Consider the following 18,873-nt stretch of genomic DNA (forward strand, 5'->3'; position numbering starts at 1 on the left):
TATTCTTGCATGGCTACCTTCTATAGTTAGTACTAAATCTTTCTAAAGCGCCTGCATTCTACCTCTACTACTGTGCATGTGTCCTCTTTGATAATAGAAATGTTGTTTTCTTACCACACCTTGGTCAATGTATCTTTTAGGACTTAATCTGTTACTAAAGATCCCAGGGATTACATGGGTCTGATCAGACTGTTACATACTCTTGGTTCTTCTGAGTTACGTGATCTTACTAAAGTGATTGTGTTCCAGAGTAGGTGTCTTACACATTGTTATACATTGTTTCCTAATTTTTTTTAAAGGACTGTCTTTGTTGTTAAGATACAATTTATCTTACTTCTAAAAGGCACATTGCTAAAACCATCAGATGTAATCCTTGTGGTTAGCCATGAATTAACACTGGTGCAGGCCTGGAAAGGGTTTATTTTGGCTTATGCTACCACATCACGTAGTCCATCCTGAGAAGTCAGGGAAGGAACCCAAATAGAAACCTAGAGTCTTGAGCTGAACCAGAGACCATGGAGAGAAACATTTCACTGCCTTGCTCCTACTGTTCTGCTCAGCCTTCTTTTTTATATATGCCAGTACCACCTGCCCAGGGATGTCACCATCCACAGTGGGCTGGGCCTTCTACATCAGTCATTAAGAAAATCTCCTACAGACGACAGGCAGCCTGGAGGCATTATGAATTGACATTTTGATTAATTAATTTCCTTTCTCAAGTATTTTCTGTAGACATAGGTTTATATTTAGTTGCTTTTTGAGATAGCTCTGTTGCCCAACCCAACCCAACCTTGAATTCCCATTGATCTTTCTGCTTCAGCCTGGGGTTGCAGATGTGAACCACTGCTTGATTTAATAGATTTGCATTCCATGTTAAAACGTTTTTACTTAATCATGAACTTCTCTGTTACATAATTATTTGCAATATTTTTAGCAGTTATACAGTCAGTTTAAAAACCAATGCAGGGCTGGAGAGATCATAGTTACAAGCACTTGTTCCCAGCACCTATATGGTGGCTCACAACCATCTTTATCACTAATTCCAGGAGAGCCAATGATTTCGGGTCTTAGGCCCCAGGCCTGCATGTACTATACATATATGTGAGCCACACACACACATAAAATAATTAATAAAAATTTAAAACAGTTGTATTGGGATTTTTTTTTTACTTCCTGAGTTTTCACTTTTACACATAGTTATGCAATATAAATTAATGTGGTTAAATATTTGTGTACATCTTAAGACTTTGGCTAAATTCCCAGAAGTGGAATCACGGTCCACACCCCCCAGAATTAGAGACTTCTGGTGAGTTTTTCTATCCTTAGGTATCAAGAAACGTTGTATACTTAACTGTCGATAAAGGATTTGAAATCCCTATAAAAGGAGAGAAAAAAAAGCCTTTTTTTTTTTGGCTTATTTTGGTATTGGGCTTATTGTGACAGAGTTTGTAGGCCAGCTGTATCTACAGACATTCTTTCCTTCTTCCTCTCATTTCTCCTCTCCTCTCCTCTCCCTCCCCTCTTTCTTCTAGGCAGTTTTTCTCTGTGTCCCTCCCAAGTGCTAGGATTAGTGTTTGCTACCACCACCTTACCAAAGATATTCTTTACCCCCTTCTATCTCATAGCCATACCCGTGAATTAGCATGACATAACTCCAGTGTTTCTATAATAAGGTTTCTTGCATAGTGTTCATCCAATTTTTTGTATGTTTTAGAATATAGAACTCTAGATTATATGCAACTTCATGTTCTTTTAACTTTGGGGATTTTCTTTTCAGATCTTAAAGCAGAAAATTGGAATCATGAAAGTAGACAGGACTAAACTGAAAAAGACACCTACTGAGGCTGTGAGTATCCAAGGTTGTTTTGTCCATTTTCTTCATTTCAGGAAGAAAAATCATTGTGACCAGTTCAACTGTTCTGATCTTCCAGATAAATATGCCCAGTTTATACAAAGTGTTACTACAGCGACTTTTGAGGCTAGGAGAAATAGATCTCTTGTAGAGTGTGTGTCCAGCATGCATGAGGCCTTGGGTTCCATTCTGAACACTACAAAAGAAAAAAGTACTACCTTGCCTTTTTAACTTCTTTTGATTAAAAGTTAGTAGCTAAGTGACCAGTGGAAAAGGAGTAGTGAACAGTACTCTGTAGATTTAGGTTCCTAAAATGGGCTCTCAAGACTACCATATAAGAATTGATAGTATAACAATGGAAAAAGTAGATGTAGAGTCAAAATTGACTAGCTATTAAAATTCAGGCTTTTTTGACTGGTTTTTGGAAACAAAGGGTAAGTTCATAGACTTATTAGTTTTCTGTGTTTCATTTTGTATTTTGATGTTGGAATATGTTTATTACTAAGTGTCATATATTGACCATATTAATTTTCTTATTGTATAGTTATAATTTGATTTTGGTTTGTTTTTAGCGTCTAAATATTGATATCTGTAATATCATTTGAAAGTGAAGAATAAAAAGTTATAAGGAATTAAGATTTAAAAAAATAAGACAGTGCCATCAGGGTAAGAATCTACTGATTCGAGAATTGAAAATCAGGACAATCTAGAGTACATAAGAACTTAATAGAGGGATTATGTATTGTGGGAAAGAACAGTATTAGTCAATAAAATGTGCCAAGACAATTAATTTTGATTTTGGTGGGATGGTGTGGGGTACTGTTTTACTGAAGTAGATAAATCATCAAGTCAGATATTTTTGAAAGAAATTATAGGAGAAGTAGAATATACAGGTGAATGTTTACCTTGTCTTAGGTGGGGATTGCCCTTCCAAGCATTAAAGCAAAGGACAAAAAACCAAAATGGAAATGTAAAATACCATATCCAAAATAAAAGGACACATGACAATAGCCATTCTAACAGGTATGAGGTAATATCTCATTATGATTTTGATTTGCATTTCCCTGATTATTAGTGGTGTTGAGTACCTTTGTATGTGCCATTTGGCCATTTATATGTCTTTGGAAAAAGGTCTTTTCAAATTTCTTTGCCCACTTTAAAATTGGGTTATTTGGGTTTTTTTTCCGCTACAAAGTTTCTTATATATTTTTTCTGCTACAAAGTTTCTTATATATTTTTTAAAGTAACCTCCAGAAGAATGAGAAGTGAAATAAGTTAATCACAGGGGAACAAATGTTCCTCTAATATGGGGCATCTAAAATAGTCAAAGGTATGTAAGTAGGCAACAGAATGAATGGTGGTTATCAGGGGAGGGAAGGGTGAAATTGTTCTATGGCTATGTATAATTTAGTTATACAAGTGAGTAAAAGCTGGGTGTGGTGGCCCATGCCTGTAATCCTATCACCTAGGAGACTGAGGCAAAAAGACCACAAGTTCAGGGGCAGCCTGGGGTACAAAATGATATACCCCATTTGAAAAGAAAAAGGATTAAGTTCCAGAACTTTACAGTTACAGGTAAATTATTGTGTACTATTAAGAATTTTGTTGGGAATAAATTTCATGTCAATTGTACTTAACACACACACACATACACAAAGGGCCACAAGGAAACTTGGAGGTGATGTTTTTCACCTGGAACGTGGTGATGGGGAAATGAGTGTATGCATCCATCTAAACTCACCAAATTATGCAAATTATGTGCTGTTTTGTATGCCACTTAATATCACAATTAAGCTCAGTTATGTGGGGAGTCATGGCACATGACAAGGTGTAGAAAATATTTGTAACCCAGTGTAGTTAATATCTCTTATGCTAAGTTAGTAGAAATGAATATCCCAATGACAAAATGGGCATAAAAACCTTTCAGAGAAGGAACAAAGCGAGTAAACTAGAAAGAATCGATTTTACAGGTGATCAGAGAAATGCAAATTTTATTTTTTTATGCTAAGTGAATTGTAAGGCTCATATAGCCACGCTTATCTAATTTCCTAGCTTCATCAGATTACTTAGAGTATAAAGTCACTGACTAAATGTGTTTAAGGCTTGAATTGCCATTTTAACGAAGCAATGTAGAACATTGCCCAGTTTCTCATACTGGTGTTAGTACTAGGTTTTATTTTTAAGAAATGTTTTTTTTAATTAGCATATTGGCAGCATTGCAAAGTATTTCCCCCCATAGCTTTATCTGTGGAAACAAATTTGTGTAAATCCTGGTCGCTGGTATGTAGCTTTGATCTGACAGATGGCTTGCCTTTTCCTATGAGTGGAGACAGTCTCACTTGGTTTGCATTTATATAGCAGAGAGGAAAGATACAGTAAGGCTAAGTAAGTCTTATGATTAGAAAACACAAGCACCTTAAATGATTTAAATGTGTGTCATAGATAAACCCTGTGAAAATTTTGGTTGGGGTGGGTCTACTACAACAAGAAAGGTTTTTTGGGCCCATGAGATGGCTCACCACATAAAAGCACTTACCATTTAAGTTCTATGAGCTCAGCCCCTAGAATCCAAATAAGGTGAAGAAAACCAACTCTGCATGGTTGTCTTCTGACATCTGTACATATTTATTTTCTCTCCTCCTCCTCCTTGTTGTCCACCTCTATCTCTTCCCCTCCCCCTCTTCCCTTCTACTGCTCTCTCTCTCTCATTAAACAATTTCCTCAGTCACAAGTCTAAGGGATGTTGGAACATTTCTTTGAAAACGAAAGGCAAGGGCTGGGTATGGTGGTACAAGCTTTTTAATCCTAGCACTTGGGAGGCTGAGGCAGGTGAATCTCTTTAATTCAAGACGGACTTGGTGTATATAGGGAGAACAAGGGGCATAGGGAGACCATGTCTCAGAAAGAAAGAGGAAATGAGCCATTTGCTTTATTTTATATACACATAAAGAAAGAGGAACCTGATACTTGAGTTTGGGAAGTAACATTTAAGTCTCCTATTTCACTCTATTCCTTTGTAATCTCTAAAGCATTTAGTGGGCAACAATGAAATGCTGGTGAGGTTGAGGTCTAGAAGAATAGCAAAATGTCCAGCTTGCTATATTGCAAGCTGCCCTTGTGTGTGTATGGCTTGTTCAAGTAGACCCATGTATATCACATACGTGTGTTTGTTATAATGCCAAGCAGAGTCTTTTGGCAAGCCTGAAGTCAGTCATAGGCAAAATCTTAAGTTTAGCGAAGGGCATAATATATTTTACCAACAACTGTTTGCATTCAAGCAGCTTCTGGCTTGAGTACCATATACCATGGACATACCAAGTTATTACAGGACCCAAATATTAACAACAAAATGGGTATTACCTAAACTACAGAATCATAAAATTGAATTTTCTAAGTGTGCCATTAGAAATTTAAATAGATATACTTTATACTAGATCCAAGTAAGTAGAGAAGAGATAGAAGAACTGTGTGAACAAGTGGTTCACATTTTCTGTTTTCTGTTATTTCTTCTGCTTCACTGTTTCTCCTACAGCAAATACTTAAAAAAAAATGAGGGAGAGGGGAGGTCAAGCCTGGTTTATTGAAGAATTTGATGCTAAGTGTTTTTCATACATTATCATACAAATTTGAGGTAGATCTAGTAAGGTTGAGAATTTGGCTTAAAGAAAACCGTCTTTTTAAAATATTATACTCAATAGTAATATTTGGAGTTTCCTTTAGCTTTAGATCTCACAACTGCATTGTTGGATATCTAGACGGTAACTTAACTCTAGATGGTAACTTATCTCTTGGATGAGGATGCTGAAATTCAAAGAAAAACTCACTTTAAATCTGAATCCCATGTTCTTTGTTTAAATACTGAGACAGCATGCTCATTTCAAAACAAAACAAAACAAAAAAAAAACTATTGTGTGTACTTGGACTTACTCTTCAAGCCAGCTTATTAGGTTGTGTTTTCCTGGTAAGTAAATGGACAGTAAGTAGGACTCACTTGTAATCAAACAGTTTAGTAATCATAAAACAAAAATCATCGAGTGTAGATTTGTTTGATTCCAAAGCCAGCTTTATTTCCATGGCACCATTTATAGAGTTAAATGAAAAGTGTTAACACTTTTCCCACCTGCTGTCCATTAATAGAATGCTTTCCAGTCTCAGTCCCTATACCATTTTCCTTTCCACTTTCAGAACCTTTACTATAAACTCTCAATCCACTCCTTGATACCTGATAAATGGTCCTGTTCAACAGTACAAGAGATCAGGAATATATGGAAATGGGAACAACAAGTAAGAATGGAGTCTTAGTTTTACAAAGTTCAGAAGCTCTATGCTGTTTTCCAATTAAAGGTTTAATATTGTAGAAAAATAAACCGTCGTTAGCCTTTCCCTTTAACTGAATTTGTTCAGGCTCTCTCTTTCTCTCTCTTTTTTTTCTTGTCTCCCCCTCCCCCACTCATTGTAACAATACCAGACATTCTGGTTACCTTTTAGACTATGTCGTAGATTAATTAATTCTACTTTTAGTGCTGCTTAGTTTTACTTTTGTTGTCAGTGTACTGCTGAGTAGTTTGTCTACATATACAGGTTTATTCAGCTTGAAACAAATGCATAGTGAATTGATGGGAATGAAAAGTATTTTCTCATGAGGTTTCTATCATAACCCCATCCGGTCTTCTAGAAGATCTAGTTTTATATAAGCAAGAGTTGAATTGCTTTGTGGGTTTAAGGGTCACTTATCTCATTCTTCTTTGTTTCTCCCTCATTCTGTAACACCGTTTGTGAATACTTGTTTATTTTTCTTAGCCTGCAGACTGCAGAGCCTTAATAGACAAACTTAAAGTTTGTAATGATGAGCAACTCCTCTTGGAACTGCAACAAATCAAAACATGGAATATTGGCAAGGTATGTAAACTCATGATAACAGAAGATGGGGGTGCATGCTTATTAGTACATCATTTTGTATGCTTTGATAATGACAAGAGAAACCACAATGGATTAGCCTGATTCTGTAGTCACTTAAAAGTGTCTATGTGTATCACAGCACTAGACCACTGGCATTGAGCCTGAATTGTTGCCAAGAAACCTAAGAAAATAAAAAAAAAAAAAAAAACAATGTGTTGGGTTCAGTTATTGCCAAGTCTGACCTGAGAGATCAAGTCTGATCCCTGCATCCCTAATAATGGATGGAAAGAACCAATTCCCTCATAATTATTCTCTGGCCTCTACTTGTGTGCTGTGGTGCTCACACACAAATAAACCAATGTTTTAAAAAGTAAAAACAAAAATTTCAGTCTTAAAAGAATAAAACTATACTCCAAAGTACCCATTCAGTGTTAGTACCATTATTATTTTTTTGATGAAGGGGCTCACTGTGTAACCCAGGCTTGTCTTAGACTCCGGATCCTTCTACCTTAGCCTCCTCAATACTAACATTACTACAGCACACCACATTTCCCAACCACTTTTATCATATTTTTATGTTATCTTTATCCTTCTCTCTAGTGTGAGTTATATCACTGGGTGGATCTGTTGGATCGCTTTGATGGAATTTTGGCAGATGCTGGACAAACAGTGGAGAATATGTCATGGATGCTTGTATGTGATAGGCCAGAAAAAGAACAGCTTAAAATGCTTCTATTAGCTGTATTGAACTTCACAGCCTTGCTTATTGAATACAGCTTTTCTCGGCATCTCTACAGTTCCATAGAGGTAAGGGAATATAAGAGTATGTGGTTTGTTCTTAACCATAACTGTGCATATCTATGAACAAGGAAATTTGTATTTCTCACGGCTTGTTCCTTTCCTTTTCATTGAGGAGAGTAAGTTTTTCAGCTTCTAAGATAATAGTGTGTGTGGGAGTTTTGCTTAGTGGGAGTGTACTTGCCTAATGTGTGTTCAGTTCTCAGAACTGCAAGGGGAAAGCCATAATAGTAGGGCATTTCTTAGGCATAAATACGACCCATCTTAGGGTTGATGTTAAAGGCTCTCTCTATTTCATACTTACTCTACCTTTTCAAGATGTAAGGAGTATAACACACCTATTGAAGTATTTTATGTAATATATAGTAATCTTCGTCCCAGATTATTAAAGATGTTACAAGTTTTTTTTTTTTTCTTTTGTTTTTTTTAAGACAGTTTGTCTGTTGGCTGCCCTGGACTTGCTCTGTAGACCAGGCTGGCCTCGAACTCGTAGCAATACTCCTTCCTCTGCCTCTCTGAGTGCTGGGATTAAAGGTGTGTGACATCATGCTCAGCTCCAATAGTTTATTCTTAAACTATTAAAAATAGTTTGATTTCCTTATATTAACATGTTTACATTTTTCAATGTCTTCTATTCTAAACACATACAGTCCTTATCATACCTGTGGATGGGATTAGTAACCCCTTCCAGTATGCCAAATTTTGTAGATTCTTGTTTCTTATTCAAAATGGTATATTTGCATGCAACCTATGTATATCTTTGTAAATCCTCATCTCAAGATTATTTGCAATATCTATCACAATTATTACTTTTGTTCCTGTGACCAAATTCCTTACTAGAAACAACCAAAGAAAGGAAACTTAATTAGGTTCATGGTGTTAGGGGACAGAGTCCATCCTAGCAAAGAAGGTGGTAGGCAGCTTCCCAGTGGGGGAGCATGGCAGTTGTATACTCTGTTTTTTTGTTTGTTTGCTTGTTCGTTTGTTTTAATAATCAGAAAGCTCAAGGTTCAACCCCGGTGACCTACTTCTAAAAATTTCCACAACCTTGAAAAACTGTTCCACTAGCTGCTGACGAAGGGTTCAAACACAAGCCTATGTGGCAACATTTTACATACAAATTATAGCAGTGTGTGCAGTGTTAATAATTAACCTTGTCTAGAAATACTAAACAAAATGTGTATTTTTAGAGGTACACCTCTAAAAATATATCCATGGTAAATTGAATGGATGGATGTGAGTGGGACTTAGTTATGAGAGCCCATGATAACCTCTGTACCCCAAGAGACGAAGGTGGACAGAATAATCCATGAGTTTTAAAAATGGTCAAAAGGAGACTGGAGAGATGGCTTAAAAATTAGGATACTTAATTGCATAGGACTTGGGTTTGCATTCCTAGTAGACATGGGGAAGCTCACAACTATCTGTAACTCTAGTTCCAGTGGATTTTACTACTCTTCTGACCTTTGGGGCTGTCAGGCATTCACATGATACACAGACATACATTGAGACAAAACAAGCACTCAAATAAAATAACTCTACAAATTTAACCGTCAGAAAATACTGTAAGAAGAAATTATTTTCCTTTATGCCAACTTGATTCCCTTTGTACCACCCTTTTGTTCATTATTATTTTCAATCAACAAATAAGTGGAAAGAAAATGACTTTGGACAAGGTCTAGTACCAGCTCTTTTAAGTAGGGATGGATAGACAGTTTTGATAATGAAATAGATGTGCTGCCCAAGGAAGTCCATGACTGTTAAGATGATCAGCAAGTAAAATGCCTCTGTTAATTTTTAACTTTGACCAGTTATTTGCTTTAATATATTGGTGGATGTTCACTGTCTTTAAAAAAAAAAAAGTCACTCAGGTTACTCCCAATAATTTCTCGCTGTGCTTTAATAGTTTTATCGTTGATAACTTTAGTTTTGTGAGTTCTTTTTACATTTGTAATAAAGCAAATAATAGTATAGAGTTAGCTTATTTTCACAATTCTTGGAAATGGGTTTTTTTTATTTCTACATATGTTTTATAGCATATTTCTGTCAAGATATTCTTCCTTACGTAGAGACACAGATAAAATTTTGAATGACAATTTTTACGTTTATTGCACTTTCTGGCTAACTGTTCCTTGGGTGCAAGATTATATATTGTAAGATATTTTGTGTATTGTGACTGCATAACTTGGTAGGTGTAATGTTGACATTCATTATTACATTAAAAACTTTTAAAAAGTTTTTAGTGCCATGTGTCTAATGCATTAAACTCCATTCTTTTTGTTCTATAGCATTTGACAACGTTATTGGCATCCTCTGATATGCAAGTGGTGCTGGCAGTCCTTAACCTTCTATATGTATTTAGCAAAAGATCAAACTATATCACACGTCTTGGATCTGACAAGAGGACCCCACTACTGACAAGGCTGCAACATTTGGCAGAGGTGAGTCTTGGGTGAAGACTGGAAAAACAAACATTATAACATATGATTTCTTTAAACAGGCATTTTCTTGTTATGTCGAAGTGGATTTGAATCTTTTACTTAACTTTCTAACTTGAGTACAAGTATTTGGGACAGTGTGATAAAGTTTCAAGAAGCATCAGTATTCTTAACTATTAATTAAATTTGAAGCATTTCATTAGCTGCTCATGAAACAATCCTTTGTTCAAAACTGACAGTTCTACTTCGGGGAAGTTCAGAATTAAGGATTCTTTGTGAAAAAGAAGCCTATGGTGGGAGGGAAAGGTCTAGATTTGAATCTTTGTTTGAAAACATTTTTATTATCTTGGAATTTCATATTAAGAATTTGGTACTTAGTGCTATAGTAGGTCATCAGTTTCTTTTCATGGTGGTAATTTTATTGAAATCAGGAGTTCTTACAGAAATATTCAACTGTACCCAAAGATTATGTGGTATTTCTAGAGGCAGTTGGTAACACAGTCAGGTTTGCTGTGAAGTTGTCTTAGAATTTTTTTCTCAGGGTCATTATCTTAGTTACTGTTCTATTGCTGTGAGGAGACACCATGACCAAGGTAACTTTTAGAAGAGAGCATTTAATTGGGGTCTTGGTTACAGTTACAGAGGGTTTAGTCCATAACCATCATGGCAGGGGAGTGTGGTGGCTGGCAGGCATGTATGGTATGGAGCAATAGCTAAGAGCTTACATCTTGTTCTACCACAGTCAGTATAGCATGAAGTTCTCCTTCATGAGCCACTCCAGTGCTAGTGTTACAGGCAGAAGACTGAAGGCTTCTTTTAATACCTAACTTGATGTTTACTTTACGATTGTCTGAAAGTTTCAGGTTATTCTTAGGTTCATTACTTTGAAAACTAGTTCAACAAAAATTCTATGACCATTATGAAGATATGGAAAAAAGTAATCATTTCCTTCCAATGAGACTTTTTTCCTTGGATTTGTAATTACATACATGAAGACATGCAATCTCCTCTTCATTTCTGTTTTTCATCAGTGCTGGGGATAAAACATGGCTTTGCTCATTCCTGACAACACTACCACTGAACTACACCTCTGGCCATGCATCTTGCTTTCTTAACATATAAGTAATATAAAGCAGTTTTCAATATGGGATCCAGACTTCAAAAGAAAAAGTTTAATCATTTGGCAAAATTGATAAAATTACACCATGTTTGCAAGCAATCTCAGTTTAATTCAGTGGAATGCACACACTTAAAGACATGAAAGTAGGAGGTATTGTTGAGAGAAAGGGTTTTGGTGGGAGAGAGAGTGGAAGGATAAGAATGGATAATAGCTGGGCATAGCAAGGCATGCCTTTAATTCCAGCACTCAGTAGACAGAAAAAAAAGAGAGAATGTAATTTATGTTAAAGATGACATTAACAGAGGATGAATTGGATTGTTAACATCTTATTTACTATTCAGGAAACAATTTGTTGGGAAGCAAAGTTAAAATATATTAAGGAACTGCATGCTAAAAATACAAATCATTGGCTTAAGATATAGTTTAGTTGGTAGAGGGCTTGCCTAACATGCATCCCAGCACTTAAGAGAATCAGAAAATGAAGGTAATTCTTACCTATACCAATTTCAAGACCAATCTAGGATACAGAAGGCTCTGCCTCAAAGAAAGAACAAAAAAAAAAAACATGAGTTTATAAAATCATTCTGCTGAAAGTGGCATGGCACACCTCTTTAAGTCCACCAGTTGGGCAGCAGGAGCAATAGTTGGATGCTTAGTTGTTTATAAGCCTGAGCTATATAGCAAAACAGAGGCGTGGGCAGAGAAAAATAAAGCCAAATAGGGATAAAAGGGCTGTTTCCACGAAGGAAGAAACCAAATTCTTTTTCTGTGTAAACTTAAACTTTCATGTGAAAATTTTAAATACAGTCAGGTTATGCCATCTGTGGTTGTCTTAGTTTTCTTTCTGTTTGGGTAATTTTCAACTTTTTCTTCTTATGAACATTTTCTGTAGTAAATAACTTTCGTTCATGAATATTTGGGCCATAATTAGCAACAGTTGCTTTAAAAACAATTAGTAAATATTTGACCTTGTGCTTTACATGTTCTTATTTAACTTAATTATTTCTTCATTGGTAACCCCTATATGTATTTGTGGAAGTGTACTCTTTTGGTCAATCTAGCTACAGTTTTGTTAGTTGAGTAATGTTACTCTATTTAATTTATCTCTTTGGGTTCCATGTTCCTTTGGGTTGCATTGACTATGCTTTATTTAGGATGAGAGTGTTGAGATACATAATTTCTTTGGGTTCCATGTTCCTTTGGGTTGCATTGACTATGCTTTATTTAGGATGAGAGTGTTGAGATACATAATTTTTAATTTTAGTTTGTGGGATTGTGCTCTCATTTTAACTTCATGATCAAGTAGCTTCATGGTTTTCCATATGATTTTTCTTTCTCCTTGACTCATTGGAGTGGTTAAGAAAACTGTTTAATTACTATGTACTTGTGAATTTTCCAGATTACCTTTTGTGATAGATTCTGATTTTTTTTCCCAGATCTAATGACACTGTCATTGCTATAAGTGTATTTAGAGTTGTTTTGCTACATAACTTAAGGTCTATTGGGAGAGTTTTCAACGTCATGGAAATAATATATGTTCTAGTCTTATAGGTTCTGTATGTGTATTAGGTATAGTTAATTACGCTTTGGCATTGTTCAAGTTTTCAGTTTTCCTTTTTGGTCTAGTTAATTTGGCATTGTTCACGTTTTCAGTGTTTTGTTTTGTTTTCTTTCTTGCCTGGGAATCAAAATTGATATCTTATTTTACAAATTATACTTTAAGTTAATACCAGCTTAAATTGTTGTTTTGTTTTTTGTTGTTGATCATGTGATTCATTGGATTGAAGAAACTAGGGTTCTGTATATACTCTGTAAGCACTCAACCAGTGAGCTTTACATCCTTAACCCCCCCCCCCATAGGGTTTCTCTGTGTAATAGCCCTGGATGTCCTGGACTCTGTGGACAAGGCTGGCCTCTAACTCACAGACATCCACTAGTCTCTGCCTCCAGAGTGCTAGGATTAAAGATGTGTACCACCACACCTCATCTCTTAGTACACAAAACATTGCTCTTATTTCTATGTTTTCTTCCTCTCTTTTTAATGTTGTTCCCTTTACAAACTACATTTTATGTGTGTGTGTGTGTGTGTGTGTTTGTATATCAACATAGATGTATAGTTCTTATGTAGTTAGCTTTTGCAAAGACAAGTTGCACATCAAAAGTATTGGACATAGCTCACAGGAAGGTTCTTGCTCTACAAGTATAAGGATCTGAATTGAATCTCTAGAACCCACATAAAAATGCCAGGAGTGTTGGGAAAGTTTATAATCCTAACACTTGGTATATAGAGATAGGTGGATATTTACAGCTCACTTGCCAGCCAGTGAAGCCTTACTTGATTAATTCTGGGCTAATGCAGGAGACCTTGTGTCAAATAAAACCATGTAGATACCACCCGGGGAAAACCCAGCTTTGGCTTTTGCCCTCCACAGGCATGCAATAACCAGAATTGTGTGCTTTGTCCTAGAAAGGCAGGGGCTACTTACTTACCATATTTATCATTCAAAGTTTTCAACAAATTCCTGCCCTTGTGAAAGTTCCAAATTAAGCAAACTTAAAAATAGCAAGGCATTTGAACTGGTCTTTCAGAAACTGAAACAATCAAATACTGTTATTGCATGAAAATTCATTGTCCTGAATGTGAACTATTGTTTACAGGGAGTGAATATAGGACAGGGTCAGGGCATGTTAAATATCAAAGTGCTAGTTTGCAAAATTCTTATAAGTTGTCTCCAAACTGTTTGTCAAATGCATTCACACCTTTATTATAACAGGTGGGCTTTTGGAGTTCTCTGCTCTGCCATTTTCATTATTATCATTGTTATGAAAATACTTATTAGCCTGTTGAGAGGTAAAGTTTCTAGTAGGTTCTTTTAGTTTCTTAATTAGTGTTTTATGGCGGTGATAATCACCACAACCAAGGTAACTTGTAAATTAGAGCTTATTTGGTGGGGGGTTCTTATGGTTATAGAGGGTTAGTGTCCACGACCATTAGGGCTGGGAGCATGGCAGTGAGCAGATATGGTATTTGGAGAAGTAGTTGAGAGCTACTATTTGAACCACAATCGAGAGATGGAGGGAGCTGATTGAATTTGATGTGGGCTTTTGTAAACTAAATATCACAGCCCATCCCCAGCGATACCTCCTTCAACAAGACCATCTGTCCTAATCCTTACCAAGTATTCAAATGTAGTCTATAGTACAGGGGCCTTTTTCATTCAAACTACCACCTTCTACTCTATTCTCCTAGGCTCATGGCCATGTAATGCAAAATGCATTTAGTACAACTTCTTAAAGTTTCCATAGTGTTTCATAGTGTCAACACAATTTAAAAGTCTAGTCTCTTCTCTGACTCAAGGAAATCTCTTTAATTATAACCCCTTAGGAAGTCAAAATCAAAGCAAGTTATATCCTTTCAACATACAACAGCATAGAATATACATTACCACTGCAAAATGGAGGAATGCAGGTAATAGTGAAGAAATACTAGATCAAACCATTATTAGCTCAAACACAAAATCCTTGAACAACAAACATGTCAAAGAACTTACATGGTTCTGCTCTAACAACTTTGCTGACTGTGACATACTTCTTTCTTGGTTTGGTTCTGCTTCCTGTATGTAGTTCTCCCTGGCAGACATTTCACAGCCCCATTTTGTGGCTTCTCAGAGAACTCCCCTGCCACAAACCTGGCTTCAGGGGCACCATATAAAATAAAACATTTAGTTTGGTGCTCTTGGTTCCAAAGGGTTAGAGTTCATGATCATTGGTAAGGTGCATGGCAGCAAGTGGGCATGGTGTAGGAGCAGTAGCTGAGAGCTTATACGTTGACCCGTGGTGATGAGGCAGAGCGAGCTAATTGGGACTGGGATTGGCTTTTGAAATCTCAAAGTCCACCCCTGGTGATACATCCCTTTCATCAACAACTACCTAATACTTTCCAGACAGTTATACCAACTGGGAATCAAGTACTCAAACATAAGAGCCTGTGGTGGCCATTCTCATTCAAATATCCACAGTATGGTTTTCACTGAAGAACCTGAGGTATAAAGCCCGAAAAATAATCTATTATGTATAACAAAATTTCAAAATTGCTACCATCATCTGGAGAATTAATAAAAATGACCCACATTTTCTGTATTCTGTGCTAATAAAGACTTCAAAAAAGCTTAATTCTCTGGGATTAGGTAGATTTTTGTTTTATTCACCAGTAGTATTTTGTATTGGAAATCTCTGAATGGCCACTTCAGTGATATATACACTGTTTTGTAGATTTACTACAGAGGTGGTGACATGATTGTATTTCTAAGGAAGGACATAATGAGATTATATATAGAGATATTATTATGTATACAACTTTTCCTGGTAGACAAACAGTTCAATTGTGATTAGGACCCACATTGGATTTGTGTGAATTAGGTGAAGACATTTGTGTTTGACCTGGACCAGGCATGACTTACCTTAAGGCAAGAGTAGAAGTAGCTTATTAAAACTTAACAGTTGTAGCTGAGATGACTAGCAATTATTGAAATTTAAAAATATTCTGTTCTTGCCAGGTGTGGTGGCATGTATTCTTTTAATACCAACAATAATTGGGCAGAGGCAAGTAGATCTATATGAGTTCTAGGCCATACAGAGATACACAGTTAGACCTTGTCTCAAAAAAAAAAAAAATTGCTATTAACATCTTTGATATTGCAAAGGCCAGAGAAGATAGAGACAGGTTTATAAGCAAAATTATATGGCTGGAATTTGGGGTTTGGATGTTATTGGGAATTGTGCCATTTACTGTCATAGGCACTTGTTTGAAAGCTTTTATATGTTGGTAGAAAAACATCTTAGTCAATGTTTGATTGCTGTGATGAGCCGCCATAAGCACAGCAGCTCTTTTAAAGGAAAGTATTTAATTAGGGCTTGCTTACAGGTTCAGAGGTTTAGTTGAAAAAAAAAAAATGTTGGCATACAGGCAGACATGGTGCTAGTGAAGGAGCTTGAGAGCTCTACATCTGGACCCAAAGGCAGATGGAAGAGAGAGAACATTGGGCCTGACTTGGGCATTTGAAACCTCAAAGTTTAACCCCAGTAAGGCCACAACTACTTCAACATGGCTACTCTGTATGGGTCTATATAGGCCATTCTTACTCAAACCAATACAAAAAAGGGTATAGACACTTAGAGCATTTAATGTGGCTCTTGTTAAGAAAAAGTGTGGAGAAGGATGAAAAATCAAAATGGTGAGAAAGACCAGCTATGACTGATCGTCAGCAAGCATGAATTCAGATATACAGAATGCAGTAGCTGGCCTTGCTGCTTTGTGCTCTTATCTTAAGCACTCTCAAGGAACCAGGATGTAGATTTTATTGAAGAAACAAGAATTAGAGACACTACCTTGCTTTGAGTCTCAAAGTCTTGCTCTGTAAATGAGTTGAGTATTTTTTCATTAAACACTCTATAAGCATGACCATTGTGTTAACATTGTCTTTTTTTCTTTACTAAGAGCTGGGGTGGAAAGGAGAATGGATTTGGACTTGCAGAATGTTGCAGAGACTTGCATATGTTGGTGAGTAATTGTTTAGGATATAATATTGTCTCTTAATTGCCTTATTTAACAATGAATGTATGGTATAAATTGATACCTAATATCAGGTCTTTTTTGTACAACCTGAGAAAAATTAATACATAATGGTTTTAGGAAACGTGAGCTCTGTTGATTATCGAGAAGAGAGTCTCAAAGAGAGTAGTATGTATTCATATACCTAGTTCTGAAATAAGGTGAATTTGTTGAATCAAATTGAATGGTTTTTTGTTGTTGTTGTTTATTTTGTTTTGTTTTAACCCCAAAAGGCTGGGAATATGTAGTGCATATTTGCAGTTTCTATATTGGAGAGATTGTGGGAAGATTACCAGATCAAGAACAGCTTTGACCTCATGATATCTGTGTAAACATTCAAAACAAAAACCAAAAAAAGCACATTCACTTATGTCCTCACATATCAGAACTTGGAGCAGTGCTGATTGGAAGTAGTTTTGTTGGTTTTTTTGTTTTTAGGATTACTTAAAACTTAATACAGGGGATTGGAGAGACGGCAGATCAAGAACAGTTAACTCACATTTGGTTTCTAGCACCTACACAGCAACTTAAAACATTTGTAACTGCAGGGCATCTGGTAGCCTCTTTTGACCTCTATAGGCACCAAGTACTCACATGGCCTAGTAGACATACATGCAGGCAAAACACTCATACAGATAAAATTTTTACAATATTTTTAAAAAATCTTAATGCTGATCAGTATGTGTTCATATTTACCTCTTATCTCTCACTCATGCTCTAGTTACGGATTTAGGCTACCCTCCCACTGCTTTGCTGTATTGCAAGTATAGCTAGATGTCTGTAAGGCACACTTGATGCCTAGGTTTTCATGTTTAACATCAAATGGATATGATCAAATTTATCTAATATATCTTCTGGAAATTTTTATACCTTAGTATAGCTTTTTTTTTTCTAGTCACAGAAATCTACATATTAGAGCACCTTCTTTCCTACCTTAGTTGGCATTCTTTAGTAAGTAGCCGTGAATGGATGTTGGTAATATTGGAGGCATATCTTTTATGTTAAACTATTCAGTTTGGTGTTCCAATTTTGAGAACAATACTTTATTTTAAAGAAGAGTAGGTCAATTCTAAACCTTGTTATTCATATAAATACTTTGTTGGTTTCTGTGGTGTCTGTTAGCTTTTTCAGTTTTCTCCTACATTAAGGTTGAGATCGGACATGTTAAGAGTTTGAACATTTTGTATTTTAAGTAGTAGATACACTTGCTGAATCATTTTAAAAGGTATATAGTGATAACATCATTGTGTTATCTTTCAAAGGAATGTTTTAATGGACAGGGGGCTATTATTGTAATTTCATCTGTTGGGTTACTTTTGTAAAGTCATAGGAAGATGTACTTTAAGGGTATAGATTATTTGATATGGTGTGTATCTATGCAGAAGAACATGTAACATGTTCCAGAATGGTATAGAAATGAGAAATGAGTGTTTAATGCAATAGAAAAAGTGCCTCTGAGGAGACTGGTAATAAGTTTTCACATGAATTCCCTTTTCCATTCTTTATCTGGTGCTTAGATTTTGACTGTGGTACTTGTTTCCCATTATTTCTTAAAATTCAAAAGCATTATTACTTGGTAGTCTTTACCCCACCGAGAATAACTATAGCTAAACTTTATGTATTAAAAGAGAAAAAGGTAACCTAGAAGTAAAAACAGATTTTTCTAGCCTGCTCATTCTGCTTCCAACTAATGTCATCTAAAATGTGGTCAAGGCAAGGGATTAGTGGCACTATTGATGTAGAATATACTGCCATTATAATGTGTTGTTCAGATACCTAGATCTTTGAGGAAGGCATTGGAGATGTCTATGTCTAAAGTCAATTTAAGCTCTATGTCTTCTCTTTTATACACAGAAATATCCACCCAGTGCAACCACACTACACTTTGAATTCTATGCAGATTCTGGAGCTGAGGTCAAAATTGAGAAGAGGGTGAGTCTGATTGTTTTGTTGTGGTTTATAGAATCTCTTACTTTAAATGAGGGAATGTTTTGTTCTGTATCACTGTCCTATGAAGCTAGATGTACTTAGAAGCTTTTCAGCAATTAATCTTATGCTTCCTCACATTATTAGGTTTTATGTAGGAACCTGCCAAAAGATAAAACCCCTTTTATTGATCACTGCCATATTCGTGTATTTTGCTCATAGTCTCAGT

The 18,873-nt window shown here is 35.9% G+C and overlaps 1 protein-coding gene across 17 annotated transcripts in view; it reads left to right on the top strand.

The window, feature by feature from the left end:
• Huwe1 (HECT, UBA and WWE domain containing E3 ubiquitin protein ligase 1) overlaps positions 1-18,873 on the top strand; it is a 142,319-nt gene that overhangs the window by 34,746 nt on the left and 88,700 nt on the right. For 16 of the 17 annotated variants that reach the window (XM_060375768.1, XM_060375777.1, XM_060375772.1 and 13 more), the window contains 6 exons: positions 1,778-1,846; positions 6,653-6,751; positions 7,352-7,558; positions 9,838-9,990; positions 16,605-16,667; positions 18,573-18,650. In XM_060375768.1, the coding sequence (XP_060231751.1) occupies positions 1,802-1,846; positions 6,653-6,751; positions 7,352-7,558; positions 9,838-9,990; positions 16,605-16,667; positions 18,573-18,650 (645 nt within the window). In that variant the 5' untranslated portion in view covers positions 1,778-1,801. Of the gene's footprint in view, positions 1-1,771; positions 1,847-2,767; positions 2,876-6,652; positions 6,752-7,351; positions 7,559-9,837; positions 9,991-16,604; positions 16,668-18,572; positions 18,651-18,873 lie in introns of those variants that run through there. The other variant, XM_060375779.1, reaches the window with a different exon arrangement.

Source organism: Meriones unguiculatus, chromosome X, assembly GCF_030254825.1.
Source record: "Meriones unguiculatus strain TT.TT164.6M chromosome X, Bangor_MerUng_6.1, whole genome shotgun sequence".
Classification (NCBI taxonomy): Eukaryota; Metazoa; Chordata; class Mammalia; order Rodentia; family Muridae; genus Meriones; species Meriones unguiculatus.